This window comes from Oryctolagus cuniculus, chromosome 18, assembly GCF_964237555.1.
Source record: "Oryctolagus cuniculus chromosome 18, mOryCun1.1, whole genome shotgun sequence".
Taxonomy (NCBI): Eukaryota; Metazoa; Chordata; class Mammalia; order Lagomorpha; family Leporidae; genus Oryctolagus; species Oryctolagus cuniculus.
The window spans coordinates 38,674,903-38,690,098 of record NC_091449.1 but is presented as its reverse complement, the minus strand read 5'-3'; the positions used below and the strand labels follow the sequence as shown (position 1 = coordinate 38,690,098).

The window sequence follows — 15,196 nt, the reverse complement described above, 5'->3', positions numbered from 1 at the left end:
ACTAGGCACTCCCAAATGCAATGAAGGCGACCCAAGGGGTGCCTTAACTGCTGCACTGGACACTTGTCCCCCTTTCTTCTTTTTTTAAAAAATGTATTTATTTGAGAGGCAGATGAGAGAGAGAGAGGGAGAGAGAGAGAGAGAGAGAGAGAGAGAGAGTTCCTATTTGATAATTCACTCCCCAAATGTCCATAACGGCTACAACAGGGCCAGGCTGATGCCAGGAGCCAGGTACTCAGTCTAGGTCTTCCATATCGATGGCAGGAACTGTCACTTGCTGCTTCCAAGTGTGTGCATTGGCAGGATCGGGAGTGAGGTTGGGACTCGAACCTGGAACTCGAACACAAGCTCTCCAATGTGGGATGCGGGCGCTCCAACCAGCGTCTTCACCACTAGGCTAAACCCCAGGCCCTGTATCTGTGCTCTTCAATTCCACGTGCTCCCAAGCTCCTGGCCAGCTGAGTGTGTGGGGTCCAAGCAGTGAGGGAAGGATAAGACCTCTACAGCAGGAGGCTGTAAAACATTGCCTGGTGTCCCAAACCCGTTTATCTCAAAATGGAAAAGTGTAGCTAATTAAAGAGAACTGGGAGGTTAAAAAAAAAAAAATAGTGCATGTTCGAGAATGGCCTAAATCTTGAAGGCGAAATGAGAAGTAGCAGCGGCTGGCAAGCTTTGAAACGCACATAGCAGGCCCCAGTAAACCGTGCTATGGGGCTGTTTGAGGAACAGTGGGGAATAATGAGGTGTTTTCCAAAGTACTAAAATAATTCCCCACTGTTAGGCCGAGTAGAAGTCCCCGTGCACCACAGCTGCTCTGACCTTGCAGTGCGTGTCAATGTCAAGAGCTGTTGTCACCAGCCGATGGGGCTCCCGTTTGGTACTTAGAGATTCTCTTTATGCACTTAAAAGGCATCATTAGTACCAGGTGGCTATTAAAGCAGTCTTGCTGTTGGGAATGATTTTCCGAGGCAAATGCGGAGGAAACGTGTTGAGGGCTGAAGTCATTAGCTGCGACCACAGAAGGACTGACCGTGGGCAATTGCGCCATTAATCTTGATAAGGGGAAGTGTGAACAATTCATAAAATCTGCTGGACGAGGTTTCTCCCTAAATGGACACTGGAGTGAATGACCCCGTGTCTGCTCTAGGTAAGAGGACCCGTGTGAGCTGTGACCTTGCCTGGGGGTAAGGAGCCAGAGGGATGCGGCAGTGACTCCAGGCCTTGCTAGGGAGGTGGGACTGTGGCAGAGGCCAGAGAGTTTAGAGCTTGCATGTTACAGAATACTGGCTGGGGGCCGCCCACAAGTCTAACGCATCTAATGCTTTAGCTACTAACTGCTTAACCCTTCCGGCGGTCCTGTGAGATAGGTACGTTAGCACTCCCATTTTAGAGATGTGAAAACTGAGGCTGAGAGGCTGTGCGACATGCCTGAGGTTTCACAACTAGTGAGTGAACAGCAGAGCTGGGGTCCTGAAGACAAAGCACAATGCACGCCATGGCCACCGAGAGGGGCAAGTGGCTCTGTGAAGTCAGGGTGCACTGGCCAGGAGCGATGGTCACGCAGCCATTCTTGGGGCAGTTCAAGGCATTTTGCTTGCTGGCTTCCTGCAGGGCCTAAGCATGGTAACATCTGCATACTAGGCGAGTGTTTTAGAAAAGCCAGCCAAAGTGTGAGCCGACAAATCCCCAGGAAAGCTGCCCCGGGAGGGTCTTCCTCCTCCATGACGGCTGCTTGCTCCTTCCCCTCATCAAACGAGGGCAACTGTGGCAGAGTTTTGATGGCAAAGCTTTAGTCTTGATTGGCTCTTTCTGACTTCTTTTTCTTGCCTAATGTTAAAAAAAAATCTTTAGAGGGATCCCATTTTTTTTCCCAATTAATAATGTGAAAAATCGGCAGCACGGACAGAGTTAGAGTCCCAGGACCTCCGTCCTTTAGGAACGGACTGTTTCTCTGATACCATTGCTCGCGGACGTGTCTTGAACTTGAGTTTGTGTTTTTAGTGTTTATCAATTCCATTTCCCATGAACCTTTAGAAGTGCTCTCATAGGACGTGTCAGGCCCTCAACAGAGCTTGAGTACCCATGGGGCAGACACTACTCCCCAGGCTGAGACACTGATGGGGGAGTGTGGGTGGACGGCAGGCTGCCTGCCTCAACTCAGCCTCTGTGACCGGGGAGCAGTCAGTGCCCTCTGCCACCTGCCGCTAACTGGCCTCTTCCATTGTGGGTTCTAGGCTCAAGTCTCTTACAGACTGGATGTTTGCGTTCCCCTGAGTCACAGATTGAAGCGCTAACCCCCTGTCTGACTTTGTTTAGAGATCGGGTCTGTGAGGAGGTTAAATGGGGTCTTAGATGTGAGGCCCTGACCTGATAGGGCTGGTACCCTTATGGGAAGAGCAAGGGGCACCAGAGCTCTCTCGCCTCCACATGAACACACAGCAAGCAACCTCAATCTTGGATTTCCCAGTCTCCAAAATCGTCCGATGTAGATTTCCATAGTGTAAGCCTGCAGTACTTTGTTAAGGCAGCATGAGCCAACTAACAGACAGTCTCACCCCTGCTTGTTGAATGAGAGAGTGAAGTCTGGAAGAGCATTCGAACCTGCACCATCGCCAGTCATCCAATCCTGGCAAAGATGGCAACGAATCCTTTGCTAGTCCTCCCACGACGTGGTAGAGCTGAGATCCCCTCCTCCTGAATCTGGGCAGGCTCTGGTGCCTTGTCTGGCCACAAGAATGTAGAGGGAGTGATTGGCTTGGGGTCTGAGCCTTCCAGCTTCCATCCGGGCCTCTTGGGACCCTTGCCCTTGAAGCCCAGCTGTCAAGACGTGAGGACTCGAGTGGCCCATGGGAAGGCCTGCGGGTGATGGGTCCAGCATCCTCCTCACAAATGCATGCCCCAGCTTCAGTGGAGTCGCTTCCTCTAGTGGCTCACGGAGCAGAAACAAGCCATTCCCAAACTGCAGACTCACGAGGAAAATCAATGAATACTGTGTTCTTTTAGCTGTGACGTTTGGCAGAGATTTTTCTACTGCATTACATAACGAGACACCAAGAAACAGCAGTAAAGGACCATTGCACCTGCTCAAGGTCACCTCTGTGCTACCCCAGGGGCCATTTGATGGACACAGGTGCTTAGGATCCTAGGATCTCTTGCTGGAGCCATTGCCACCCCGCTCACCACTTAGTATCCAGACGACCGGGATATGAAATGTGCAGGGCTGAAAGAGATCTCTCCTGGCCACTTGGCAACCCTGGTTGTCCAAGAATTCATCCATCTTGGAGCTTCGTCATAAGTCATGTAGTAAAATGCAAACACAAGACCTCATTTTACCATGCAGGAAACAATTACAGGCACAGAATAAAGGGAGAAGCCACAGGCTTCCAGACTTCTGGTCTGCCAATGCCCCTCCCTCTCCACTCATGCACATCTTCTAGAAAAATGCTGGGCCTGGGCAGAGAAACAGCCTGGTTGTGGTTCACCAGTTCACAACATTGTTTGCACACTGGGATCACTTGGGGGCTTAAAAAATACCTCTGACTCCAACCCTTAAAGATTGGATTTAATGGGTCTGGGGCACAACCTGGGTATTGGTACTGAAAATTCAATCAAAACAAAACAAAACCCATGCCACTCCCTGCTGATTGTGTGTGTTACCCGGGTAGAGAGCCATGAATCTAGACTCGTCATCATCATTGTCAGCATCATGGTTCTGGAGGATGTTCCCCAAGTCCTTGAATAAATTTCAGCTAGAATGTGAGACAGTCCAAATGCAGGAATTCCAGTGAGGGAAGACATCGGCCTCTGATAATCCCATAAATAATAGGCTTGCTCAACAATAAGACAGAAAAATTCACCAAATAGTACAATGTGTACTGCTGTTGATGTGGGATTTGGTGTCTACCACTGTGATGATGGTATTACATACTTCCCAGGCTGAACTATCCGAGTTCTAGTCCCTTTTCAAATCTCTTGTAACCCACTGATTACACAAGGGAGAAGTCTCTGGTGCCCACTTGTCTTTATCAACCCCTCACTCTTGCCACTCAGCAAAAGTCAAGTAAATCTTTGTCCCCATAGCAGCCAGGTGAGCAAACTGCAGAATTCATGAAAGTGCCACGTCCCAGCCTCCCAGGAAAAAGCTGAGTCTCAGAGACATTCGGTGACTTGCTGAAGACTCACTCTTCCTCCCCCCAACCCTTTCGCACTGTATTTCAACGAGGAAAAGTATGTGGAGAGAGTAGGTGCTTGGCATTAGCACTGGGGAGTGCCCATTGGACCCAGTTCTTCCTCTGATCTCAGCGAAAAGGCAAAGCAAGTCTCCTCCTCCTCCTGAGGTGCAGGAGGCACGGGAATCCTGAAGAGTAAGAATCCTGTTTTGGAGACAAATTTCAAAAGCTAAATGGAGAAGGCATTTGTTTCACAAAGGAACTTCTTAAAACCAAGGTGGCAACTGCCCGGGGCAGGAGACAGCCAGGGTGGCCACTCATCCTCAGCGGTTCTTTCATTGCTTCAGAGTTCGTCTTTCCTTGCCACTGCTGGCTTTCCCTGAATGGGTACAGGCTGCAGCCTGCACACTCCTGTGTGGAAGTAGAAACCTCTTGTGCACCATGGTACAGAGGCCTCCTAAGATGCTTCCAACCCTGGAACCCCGGGCAGCTGGGAAAGGTGAGTTAGCCACCTGGGTGTCTGCCCCCTCCAAGAACAAGCCTTTGAACTTCAGAATGGGAAGAAAAAGAGAGCTGAACCAAGAGAGGAGATTGAATGTGAACCCAGATTAAATCCTGGAGGAAATGTTCGCACCTGTTACTGGCATATAATTTATTCTGGACCAACAGCAGGCATCCTAAGCCCTCCTGTTGAGCTTAGAGTCTGGCCACTTGAGACTCCAGTGAGGTCCATCAGACAGCCTGGGGTGTCTGTCAAGAGGGCTGCTGTCCCAGCCCTCCTCCTAGAGTCTTTGGTTACTGGCTGATGGTGATGGTATAGCCACATTGACCAGGATATGGGGGTTGGGGGCACCAGAAGTCCTTTCCCATTGGATGTTCCTGAGAAGGAAGGAGGGCAACCAAAGATTCCAAAGCATGAAATAATAGACTCATAGATATTTGGAGTCTCAGACATGCACTCTTGATAATAATTGAATAAAATAGCTTGAAATAACAGAATGTATTAGCAGTAGAGTTTGGTGGCTAAAGAATCAGTCTTACTCAGAAATTGACTCCTGGCAGCCCGATAACTGACACCGAGTTCCTTAAGTTCTCGGAGCCTGTTTTCCTCATTCAGCAAATGGAACACCAGCAGGTATCCCAGCGCTTCCCTGGCCTATCGTAAAATACAAATACGGGGGGTTAGTGAGTTTAAAGGACATGTGGGGCGGATGGAACATCTGTGTCTCCCACCCCAAGTTCATATGCTGAAAATTACTGGGATGTGGAGTAGGGCCTTTGGGAGGTGAGGAGGGTGGAGCCCTCACAGATGGGATTAGTGCCCTTGCAATACTAAAACCCCAGAGAGCTGGCTCCCTCCTCCCGCCAAGTGAAGACACAGCGAGAAGCAGACCATCCACGAACGTGGAAACAAGCCTTCAGCAACACCGAGTCTGCCAGAAATAAATCGCTATTGTTTATAAGCCACGCAGTGGCCTATGGTATCCTGCTGTAGCAGCCCAAACTGACCAACCCAGGTTGAGTCTGGCAGACAGCAAGCATTGCAGAAGTCCTCCTTAACATCAGAGAGATCACCTGGGGAGGCCAACGCACAGCCAGGGACGCCTGGCAGGAGAGGAATAGGTAAAGGAAAAAGACACTGGGTGTGGTGCAGCTTCCTGGTTCAGCTCTCCCTCACCTCCAGGGGGCTGAGTCCCGGAGGAAGCGACGCTTCTGCCATCAGAGAAGTTAGAGGGTCCAGATCCTACAGACTGGCCACAGCCCAGCGCCTCCGGGTCTTTCTGCAGTTACCGGCACTCAGCGTGCGGAGCTCACGGGCCAGCTGTCTGCGAGCGCCAGCAGGTGCAGCAGAGAGCGGGGCTGCACCCGCCCGCCCGCTGCTCCCGTGTTTAATCAAAACTGTATTCAAAATATGATTCTAGGAGATTATATTGGGAGCTTTGCAGGAGGCTCTCAGAGGGGGGAGAAATGTGGGAACAGATTGCCACTGGGGCCTGGGGGGCTGGGATAATCGCAGGCTCAGACATGCCATTCTCAGGCCCTTTGCCTGGACCTCTGGAGCTCACCGCCAGCTCGGGAGGAGACACTGAGTACCTGGATGGGGAACCAGATCATTCTGGAATTTCATACCTGGAGATCTGAGAGGGGAAGGAGCTTGTCCAAGCCACCTCCCAAGGTAGTGATGCAGTAGGGAAGGCAAAGCAGCTTTTCTGGGACCCTAGAACACAGTTTTCATGCCCCTTATCGTGTCCAGCCAATGAGGCCCCAATCTCTGGGACAACCAGAGATGACAGGCTTCCACCGCAGTCTCCCAAACAAGATGAGACTCCTTCCTGGGTGCTGGGTGGCAAGGCAGGCAACCAAGGCCTGGCTCCTTTGCCAGGGCCCACTGCTGCTACATAAGGTGGAATGGTTGCAGGCAGCATGCAGGCACAACTCCTTGGCCACCAACCTCTGGAACCAGTCTCCCATGGGCCACACGACCTTGGGGTTCATGGGTCCCCTCCAGTCTGGCCTTCGATTCCCATCTCCAGGTGCTAACCCTGAGCCCCTCTCCTCTCCACCAAATGGCCAGTGGAGCCCCACTCTCAACTGGGAACCCCAGAATGGAAGCTTCTGCAGTCTCCCGAGGGCTCTACCTGGCCCCTCAGGAGGCAGTGGGGTCGAGGGCGCCTTTCGAGAAACCTGCATCTAAGGCTCTTTATTACAAGCGTTAATCCCGCAAAGCCGACTGGAAATAATGTTTATCTTTTCGCAGTTTAATTTTCCGGACCCTAAGCCGCGGGTCAGCAAGGGCGACTGGAGCGTCCCCGGGGAGGCTGGGGGTGGAGCAGCTGTCGCCCAGGAGCGACGGGAGAAGGGAGGGGGCCCCCACAGGAGGCGGGGCGGGCGAGCGCTAGGAGGGGGCGTTGGTCCCAGAGCGCGCCGGCTCCTCCGACCCGCGTGAGCCCGAGCCGGTCCCCTGCCGTCGCATGGGACCTCAGTTTCCTCATCTGAAGAGTGGGTTTCTGCTTTTGTAGATCACATCTCCAGAACGCTCTCTGATCTCAAAAGAACGCGCCGGGAAGGGCGGGGCGAACGGGGCTGCCTCTGTTTCCACCAGCTTCTCCAACATCCCGCCGCCCACCTTTCCCCTACGCAGCCCGCAGGGATCTTGAAATCGATCGAGGAAGCGGACCCTCTCGCCCCAGATTTCAGGGACTCAAGGTCTTCCCCCGGCCGGGGGCGCGGGGACCGGGACACGCAGGGACCAGCGTCATCTCCAACGCTCCGGTAGCACCCAGCCCGCGGGGACCGGGTCCCAGCGCGCCTGGCCGACACCCCCCAGCGACTCCGAGCCCGCTCGGGGCACTGCCGGGCGCCCTTTGCCCTTCAGGCACGGTGCGCTGGCTCCCTCACTGGCTGAAGCTGAGGCCACACTCGGCCCGGGACGCGAACTCGGGCGTTTTTAACTCTTTCACCGTCAACCTCTCGCTCTGCCCGCAAGGTCAAAGCACCTTTTCCTTCCCTGCCAGTTCCCATCGGTTGGGCCGTTCCAGAAGTGTTTGCTGACATTTTGGATTAAATGGAAAAAACGGCCCCGCGCGCTGCGGGGTCCCCAGCGCCGGGACAAGGGGTCGCCAAGATATCACCATTGCCTCTCTTTCCAATACATTTACAATCCACGTCCGAACCCGGGGAAGAAATGCGCCTCCCAAATCCCCTGCCATCTTCCGACACTTCCCACGTACACCAGCCGGCGGGTTCATCAGCCCAGCCCGCGCGTTGCGTGCGCGAAGCAGTGAGCGCCACGGCCTGGTGCGTTACCTGTCGGTTTCTCTCCTATTAAAAAGAATGGGGTCTGCCGCCTATGCCGCCCCGTCCCTAAGCCCCTGGCAACATTCTATCCCCTCCCCCACCGCCACTACTCTGCGCGCCCCTGGCACAACGAGGCTGCACGGCAGGGTTCGGATTGATCACTTTTAAGGACACAAGGGGTGCAGGGGGAGAAGACGCGGTGGTCCTTACAAAGTGAGGGGTGGGGGTGAGGGCCAGGGGTGAGCAGCAGGCTGCAGGCTCGGAATCCCGAGGAGGAGGTTGACTTGAGGATGTCGGCGCTCCGGGCGCCCTCGCCCGGCGTCCGCCGTGGCCTTCCCGGAGGCACCCAGACGCTTCGCCCGCGCGCGGGATCTAACAAGGTCCCCCGGCTCTGTGGGCAGGGACGGCGTCTCGGAGGGTCTCCGAAGGTCTCTTAGGCCAAGTGAGAGCTCCTAGTCCCCGGCAAGGCCTGGCAGCTTCTTAGCGTGGAGGTGAATTTGAAAAGTGGGGCTCATTTCCAAGATGCTTCCGCAAATCGCAGCTGGTGCGCTAACCTGCTGAGAGAGGAAAGGTTGATTACAACCCAAAGGCCGCTTCCAGGCGGGGTAGGTGCCTGCTCCTCCAGGAGCGAGCCTGGGTCTGGTGGCAATGTGCTTGCCAAAGGTCACGTTTGGACTCAGCGTATCAGCCTAACCTGATTTCTAAGCCAGCAGCTAATGTTGAGAGAAATTACTACCAACAGCAGAATGTGACAGCAATTGCTAGAGGGTACCTCCTGCCTGGAGAGTGTTCCTTTGTGTGTGTGTGTGTGGGGGGGTGATTCCCTCTCGCACCTGGAGGTCAGCTGGGGCAGGGGGCACCGATGGGCAGTCTGACCTTGCAGGAAGATGAGGCTCGCTGAAAGGAGGGTTCTGTGGGGGACAGAACCAATCCTGGGCCGCAGGCTGGACTTAAATCAGTACCGTGTGATTGGTACTCTCCCCTGGACTTCTCTGAAAGGCTTCCCACGGCCTCAGCCTCCAGGTGTGACTCTCAGAACAGCAAGGGGCCAGCTGGCCTCCTTCCCCTCCCCCTCCCCCGCCGAGGCAGGGGAGGGAGCACCCGTGCTATGGGGGGTGTGGTGCTGCACAGCAGGTGCACGGGCCGGACTGCAGGCCACCGGTGCAGAGCTATGGGCTGTGCACCTTTTCAGTGACTCAGTGATCCCAGGGAAAATTCCTGTCCCCCTCTGTGACTCAGCTTTGAAATCGCCCTACACTTCCGTGTCTCAAGGAGTGCTGCCGGCCGCTGCTGAACCCGGGCACGCAGCAGAGAGGAGAGGTGGCGAAAGGCAGGGCACTCTTTGGCACAGGCACTCTCAGCGCCGTTGGGGGCCCACTACCTTCTGCGCCCGATGGGTACGGGCACTGCACTGCAGGCTCCCTCCGCCGCGGGCAGGGCGCACAGTTCAGCGGCAACCCCTGCAGGGCAAACCTCGGGTTTCCAAAAGCTTTGGCTACGCGGGATGACTCCTCGCCTATGGCGTCTCTGGGAACCGCGGGTGGCCTGGAGGAGCGAGGAGGCTGTCCCGGGATCAGGTGGCACTCAGGGCTTCGCGGCCTGGGTCCGATTGGAGGTGAGCCTTCCACAGCGCCGGCGGCCGCAGTGTAAGCCAGAGACCAGATACGCGGTTTCTCGCCGCGGGGGTAGTGCGTGGTCAGCGTGGGGCCCCCCGGCTCCGCTGTGAGGAAGTGAACTTCTCCAGGCCCAGGGGGCTCGCTGAAGGAGAAGCGGGGCGCCACCAAACCGCACTGCCTGCGCTCCAACCGCTCGTCCGGAGGCGCGGCGTACGGTGCAGGCAGCAACTGTGAGTCCGTACGGAACCCCGGCAGCCTGTCGGCAGCTGCAGCCACTGCCTCCTCTTCTTCCGCTTCCTCCTCCTCTTCTTCCTCCAGGTCTTCCAGGTCACTCAGCCGGAGTTCCTGGGCCTCCTGGCTAGCAGTAACGTCTGCAGGCAATTAAGAGCCAGTGAGAAAAGCCCCAGGGCCCAAGGGAGATGCGCGGGAGGGGGGGGGGTGCCCATCGCGAGCGTTTAGCGGGGCGAGTGAGCACTCAGAGAGGCCTCGGTGTGATCCGCCAGACCTGCTCCACCCCCCACCCCACTTGCCCCCAGCTCCACCCCCACCCGCGGGGGACTCTTCTCCCAGGAAATGGCTCTCTGGCTGGTGCATTTCTGGATCTCAGTTCCCCCATAGAGAAAACAGGAGGGAAGTTTTGCCCGAGTTCAACACCCACAGGTGGCTGCTGTTACCTTCTTTCATTCGGAAACTATTTCCCAAGTGCCAGCTGTGGGCCAGCATCATTTAAGAGCTGAGTGTTCAGGGAATACCTGAAGGTAGGACATAGTGTAGTGGAACGGATATTCTAGTGTGCTTAGATAGATGGAAACCTTCTCATAGCAATAAATACGGCAAAAGAAATTTTAAAAACTGATGTGATAATCACTGCTGGGATGAGGATGGGGTTCTGTAGGGAATTCCAGGTGGCAGCAAGCGCATAGGCAAAGGGCCTGAGGCAGGCAGGGGATTCAAGTGCATGGGTAAGCCAAGGAGCGCTTTGGGGGGCAATCTATCCCCACAGGGCGCCTTCTGCAGAGTGCACTGCTCACCGGCTTCTAAAACTCCTAAGGTGGGGAGGTGACAGTGGGCAGTACCTTTGCTGTCCCCTTTGAGGCAGCCCAGAGAGTCATCTGCTCCACCCTCCGCCTTCCTGTCCTCCCCTCCTTTGTTCTTGGGTGCCCATGTCATCTTGTTCTCCTTCTTGAGGCGCCGGCGCGCATTGGCGAACCAGGTGGACACCTGGGTGAGGGTCATCTTGGTGATGATGGCCAGCATGATCTTCTCGCCCTTGGTGGGGTAGGGGTTCTTGCGGTGCTCGTTGAGCCAGGCCTTGAGCGTGCTGGTGGTCTCCCGCGTGGCGTTCTTCCTGCGCCCGGCGCTGCTCAGTTCCACGGTGCCATAGCTGTGGGGAGAATGAGCTCAGGTTCCAGGCTGAGAGGCAGCAGCTCCAGGCCGGGGGACAGTCTGCCACCCAGAAGCTCAGCTCCGCTCCCCGCCCCCTTCTGTCCCAGAAGCCACCCACCTTGGGCAGGTGACTGGTGGTGCCAGCCCCCAAGGTGCCCCCACTTCTTACCGGTCGTACTGGTACTGCCCTAGTGTCTGCTCGTAGGGATAATAGGCTCCTGTTTGTGCCAGGCCTGGTGTGAAACTCCCTGCAGCCTCCTTAAATTCATACTGTGCATTCTGGTGGGAAAGGAAAAGCCAGTTCAGCACCATATTGGGGAAGGAGGCAGGGGGAGTTGTGAACTGTGGGGTAGGGGTCAAGGTCACTTCACATTGTGGTGCCACCACTGGCATGGGCTGTGCAACTTGGGGCACAGCTGTTGCGACACTCTCTGCCTCAGTTTCTCCCTTGGTAAAAGGAGGGTAATAATAGTAGCTAAGGGTGACTGAAGATCTCACTGGCAGGGAGCCTGGCGAGATCCCTGGTGCAGACTACCCAGGAGTTAAATACCAGCTGTGGGGACCACGTGACCCCAGGGACTCCCACCCCAGCTGGGGCACTTCCGGCTCTTACAGAGCTCTCCCCTGACCCTGCATACCTCGAGACTCTGGACTTCTGGGTACCTCAATTTCCTCTAGCAAAGAGTGCTGGCTTGCTTACCTCACCGATAAGAGAAGTTCAAGCATTTTCTACACTGCCAGACTTCAAAGGGCTGTTGATGTCGTTATGCACAGTGCTAACCCTTTCTTTCCTGCCTCGATTTTGCCTGGGGAGGTCACACTGGATTTCACCTGCCGCTGCCCAACCCCAGACCCCATCCCCGGGACTCACCAGCGCCCCATAGAGCGCGGGCGGCTCCGGGCCGTAGGGCAGGTAGCCAGGGTAGCTCTGCGCAGCTGCAGCAGCCGCGTAGGGGGTTCCGTAGATACCCAAGGCAGCGCCTAGCTCCGGCCGCGCGCTGCCCAGCAGCGGATTGTCATAGGGTGCGCAGCAGAGAGCGGGTGCCGGGGTGGAGCCTGAGGCCACCTCTGACACCGAGCGCGGAGCGGATTCGCAGCAAGTGGCGCTGGAACTTGCAGACACGAGAAACTACAAGGAGGAGAGAGGGGGCACTGGAGGTCAGAGGCTGCGCCTTGGCCGGGCAGGTGCCGGAGGGGCGGAGGGTACGGCCGAATCGCGCCTTCATTCGCGCCTTCATGCTACACCAATGCCACTGCGTGCTGGCCACTCTGCGACGTGCTGGGGCGAGAATGCTCCGAAGGCAATTGATCCACACTACCCCTATAGAAGTGCTGACGCCGGGCTCCAGGTGTTGCGAAACGCGACCGTCTGAAACCGCTGCTAAAGAAACCACAGCCTCCGCCCCCGCCCCCGCCCCCATCACCCAGGTCTCATCGCTACTCTCGTTTTATAGACAGGAAATTCAGGACTCGGGAAGTCTTGAGACTTGTCCAAAGGCACACAGCGGGTCAAAGGTCGAGCTGGCCCTAAACCCTAGGAAATGTGCCTGGCGCCTCTGTCCAGAGCCTGGAGACGCGGTGGGTGTGCTCAGAATTGCTCCCCAGGAAACCCCTGTCCTGGCACAACGCCCACCCTAGTTTGGGGGAAGCAGAGGCAGAGAGATTGGAGCCGCCCAAGGGAGGGTAGGATGAGAACGGAGGTCAGCACACCACCACCACCACGAACACCGGCGCCGGCGCCCGGGCGTCTTCCCGAGGCTGTCCCGCCGCCTGGGTCAGCCGCACAGGGAAGCGGCCTGACGGAGGCGCCCCAAGATCCCACCCAGCACGCCGAGAGCGTGGGCAGTGCCCTGCTGCGGGCCTCAAGTCCTCAGTCGGGGGTCGGGGACGGCTGAGGGGGCTGCGGTCCGTGACCCCGGTGGTGGCCCCGCTGGCTTTCCCCGGGACCCGGGAAGAGGGCTCTCAGTGCACTGCGCAACCCCTCCACCCCGTCTGTCCGCGACCCCCACGGAGGCGCTTCTTACCTGGGAAGCGCCACTGTACGGGTGTCCGAAGTGGGGGAAGGACATCGTGGCTGTCCCCGAGCTGACTTCCTCTTCCCTTGCCGAGTTCCCGCCTCAGCCTCGAGGTTCGGCGACCCTAGCCGTGCGGAGCCTCCGTTCCTTACTCGGCTGCGGGTGCCCAGCGCCGGGTCCTCTGCCCGCTTGGCCCGACTGGAGGCAGAGCCGAGGGCAGCCCGGGTGCCGAGCCCTGGGCTCCGGAAGGCGCCCTGCCGGCCCGTGGGGTCCAGAAGATAGAAGGGCCCATGGATGGGCAGGGGAAGGAAGAAGGTGCGAGTTCCCAAAAGACACGCGGTGGCGAGGTGAGGCGCGGCGCGGGGCTGTGAGGCTCCCCAGGTGTCCCAGTGCAAGGTGGCCAGAGGCTCAATGTGACGTCACGGTAATCCCGGGCCGCCAGACAGGACCCTGGACCCCGGGGCCCCGGGCCACCGGGCGTGCCCAGCGCAGCCAGCCCGGGTGCACGCGCGCGCGCGCTCTCTCCCCCGCACTCACACTTGGCTCCGGGAGGTTTGTGCAGCTGGCGAGGAGCGTCAAAGACCCTGACCCTCTCTGCTAGGCGTTGGATCCTACCCCTTTTCGCCTCCAGCTCCTGCGCGCGCGCGCGCACGCACACACACACACAATCTCTCCAAATTACCCGGGAGAAGTAGGAGTAACGCCTCCCGCCGCGCCGCGCAGGCCCCCGGCGCAGCGCGCTCACCTCCTCCCCTGCGGCCCCGAGGAGCCGAGAGGCATCCGGGCGGCGAGGGAGGAGAGAATACAAAAGAAGAGACCGGAGAAAAGTGGGGGAGAAAGGCTCGAGAAGGAGGGGAGAGGAGAGGGATGAGGAGCCTGAGCGCACCGAGGCGCGCGGGGGAGGGGGCGGGCGCGGGGGAGGGGACGAAGGCTGGGCGGAGGCTGAGCGCCGGCAGGTGGAGAGCGGAGGCTCCGGGGAGAAGCCTCCGTGAGGCCCCGCTCCTCCGCCCCACCGCTGCAGGAAAGTTTGTTCGCGCCCCAGGCCCGGGCTCGTGGGAGCAGCTCCGGGCAGCGTCGGATCCCATTGGCCCGCCCATCTTTGGCCTCCTGCCTCAGCCCTAGATTCCGGCTCGCCGAGCCCTCTCCCAGGCCAGGACCCCGACCCTGGGGGCCGCTCGGGGCGCGCCTCGGCTAGGGCGAGTAGCGCCCCCTCGAGGCCGAGGTCGTGGACCCCTCGGATGCCGCCTGAAAGCGTGCCGGGTTTGACCCCTGCCTCCCAGCTGCAGCCCGCGCACTCACGACCCCTGGGCCTGTCTTCCCGAGTCGAGGCGTGGCTGCGTCACGCGCTCCGTCCGCGGTGTCGCGGGGAGCTGGGGAGCCAGAGCGTGGCGCCGGGGCAGGGCTGCAGCCGCTGCGCTCCGCTGGGGGTGGCGCTGGCGAGCCGCGGTGGAGGCTCCGAGAGGGGCGGCCTGCCCATTCCCTGCGCACCGCCTGGGCCCAGCGGTCCGACCGCCACCCCTCGGCGGCCCGGAGGCCCTCAGAGGAACACTGGTGAGGGGTGGGGGTGGGGGTGGGGGGCTTGATGGCACCGGGAGGGGTGCGTCCTCTAGGCTTGCCCGAGGGGACAGGGGCCTCACGTCTGAAAACTTCAATCGCCAGGCTCCGGGAGCCGCCTGTCTGAGGACCAACTAGCTCGAGACGTCTGGGGACAAAACGGGCCTGCCATACTGGGGCCGGCAGGATCTGGTGCAGCCTGCAGGCCGGGAGCCTCAGAGAGCCTCGCCTTTCACTCTCGGGCCTCCTGCTCTCTCGGCACCACTTAAACGGCTCTCGCAGTCCCTCCCTGCGACGCTGCTTGAACCCCGAGACAGTGTGGTCCAGAGAACGCGAGAGCGCAGCGCCGGGGGCGGGGTCTGGGCTCTGGGGAATTTGCCTCCGGTACCCTGCAGAGGGGACTGGTAGGCCCTGAAGACAGTGACCTCTTTAGAATGACCGCTGTGCCCCTCCCCGCCGCCAGCCCCTTCTTCATCTCCTGCACAGATTCTGCAGAACGCACAGGGTAGCTTCAGGAAGCCACAAGCAGCAGACTTCTCACCGAAGAGATTATTCTACATGTGGACAAACCCGGCGGCACCTGCTGTTACCTTGGAGAAACCTTGTGCCCAGCCTGGGAAACTTGTCGTTAGAAGAAGAATTATGGTCGCGGCCAGAT

General features: G+C 58.1%; 1 protein-coding gene across 2 annotated transcripts; it reads right to left on the bottom strand.

Annotated features, from left to right (window-relative positions):
* Window positions 1-8,115: 8,115 nt before the first annotated feature.
* Window positions 8,116-14,295, bottom strand: IRX6 (iroquois homeobox 6). 2 transcript variants are annotated; one of them, XM_051847156.2, is made up of 6 exons: window positions 12,994-14,295; window positions 11,841-12,098; window positions 11,139-11,248; window positions 10,660-10,967; window positions 9,349-9,954; window positions 8,116-8,524 (listed from the first exon to the last, which is right to left on the bottom strand). In XM_051847156.2, exons 1-6 carry the CDS (start codon window positions 13,036-13,038, stop codon window positions 8,517-8,519), a joined length of 1,335 nt encoding a protein of 444 aa, XP_051703116.1. In that variant the 5' UTR covers window positions 13,039-14,295; the 3' UTR covers window positions 8,116-8,516. The 2 variants fall into 2 exon arrangements, with proteins under 2 accessions (XP_051703116.1, XP_051703117.1); XM_051847157.2 differs by having other exon boundaries at window positions 8,116-8,521.
* Between the last annotated feature and the right edge of the window lie 901 nt (window positions 14,296-15,196).

Coding starts and splice junctions, on each gene's coding strand:
- IRX6 (XM_051847156.2), bottom strand. CDS start 13,038: ATGTCCTTCCCCCACTTCGGACACCCGTACAGTGGCGCTTCCCAG. Junction 11,249..11,840: donor CCGCGCTCTATGGGGCGCTG/GTGAGTCCCGGG, acceptor CTTTCCCACCAG/AATGCACAGTATGAATTTAA. Junction 9,955..10,659: donor CCTCAAAGGGGACAGCAAAG/GTACTGCCCACT, acceptor AATTGCCTGCAG/ACGTTACTGCTAGCCAGGAG.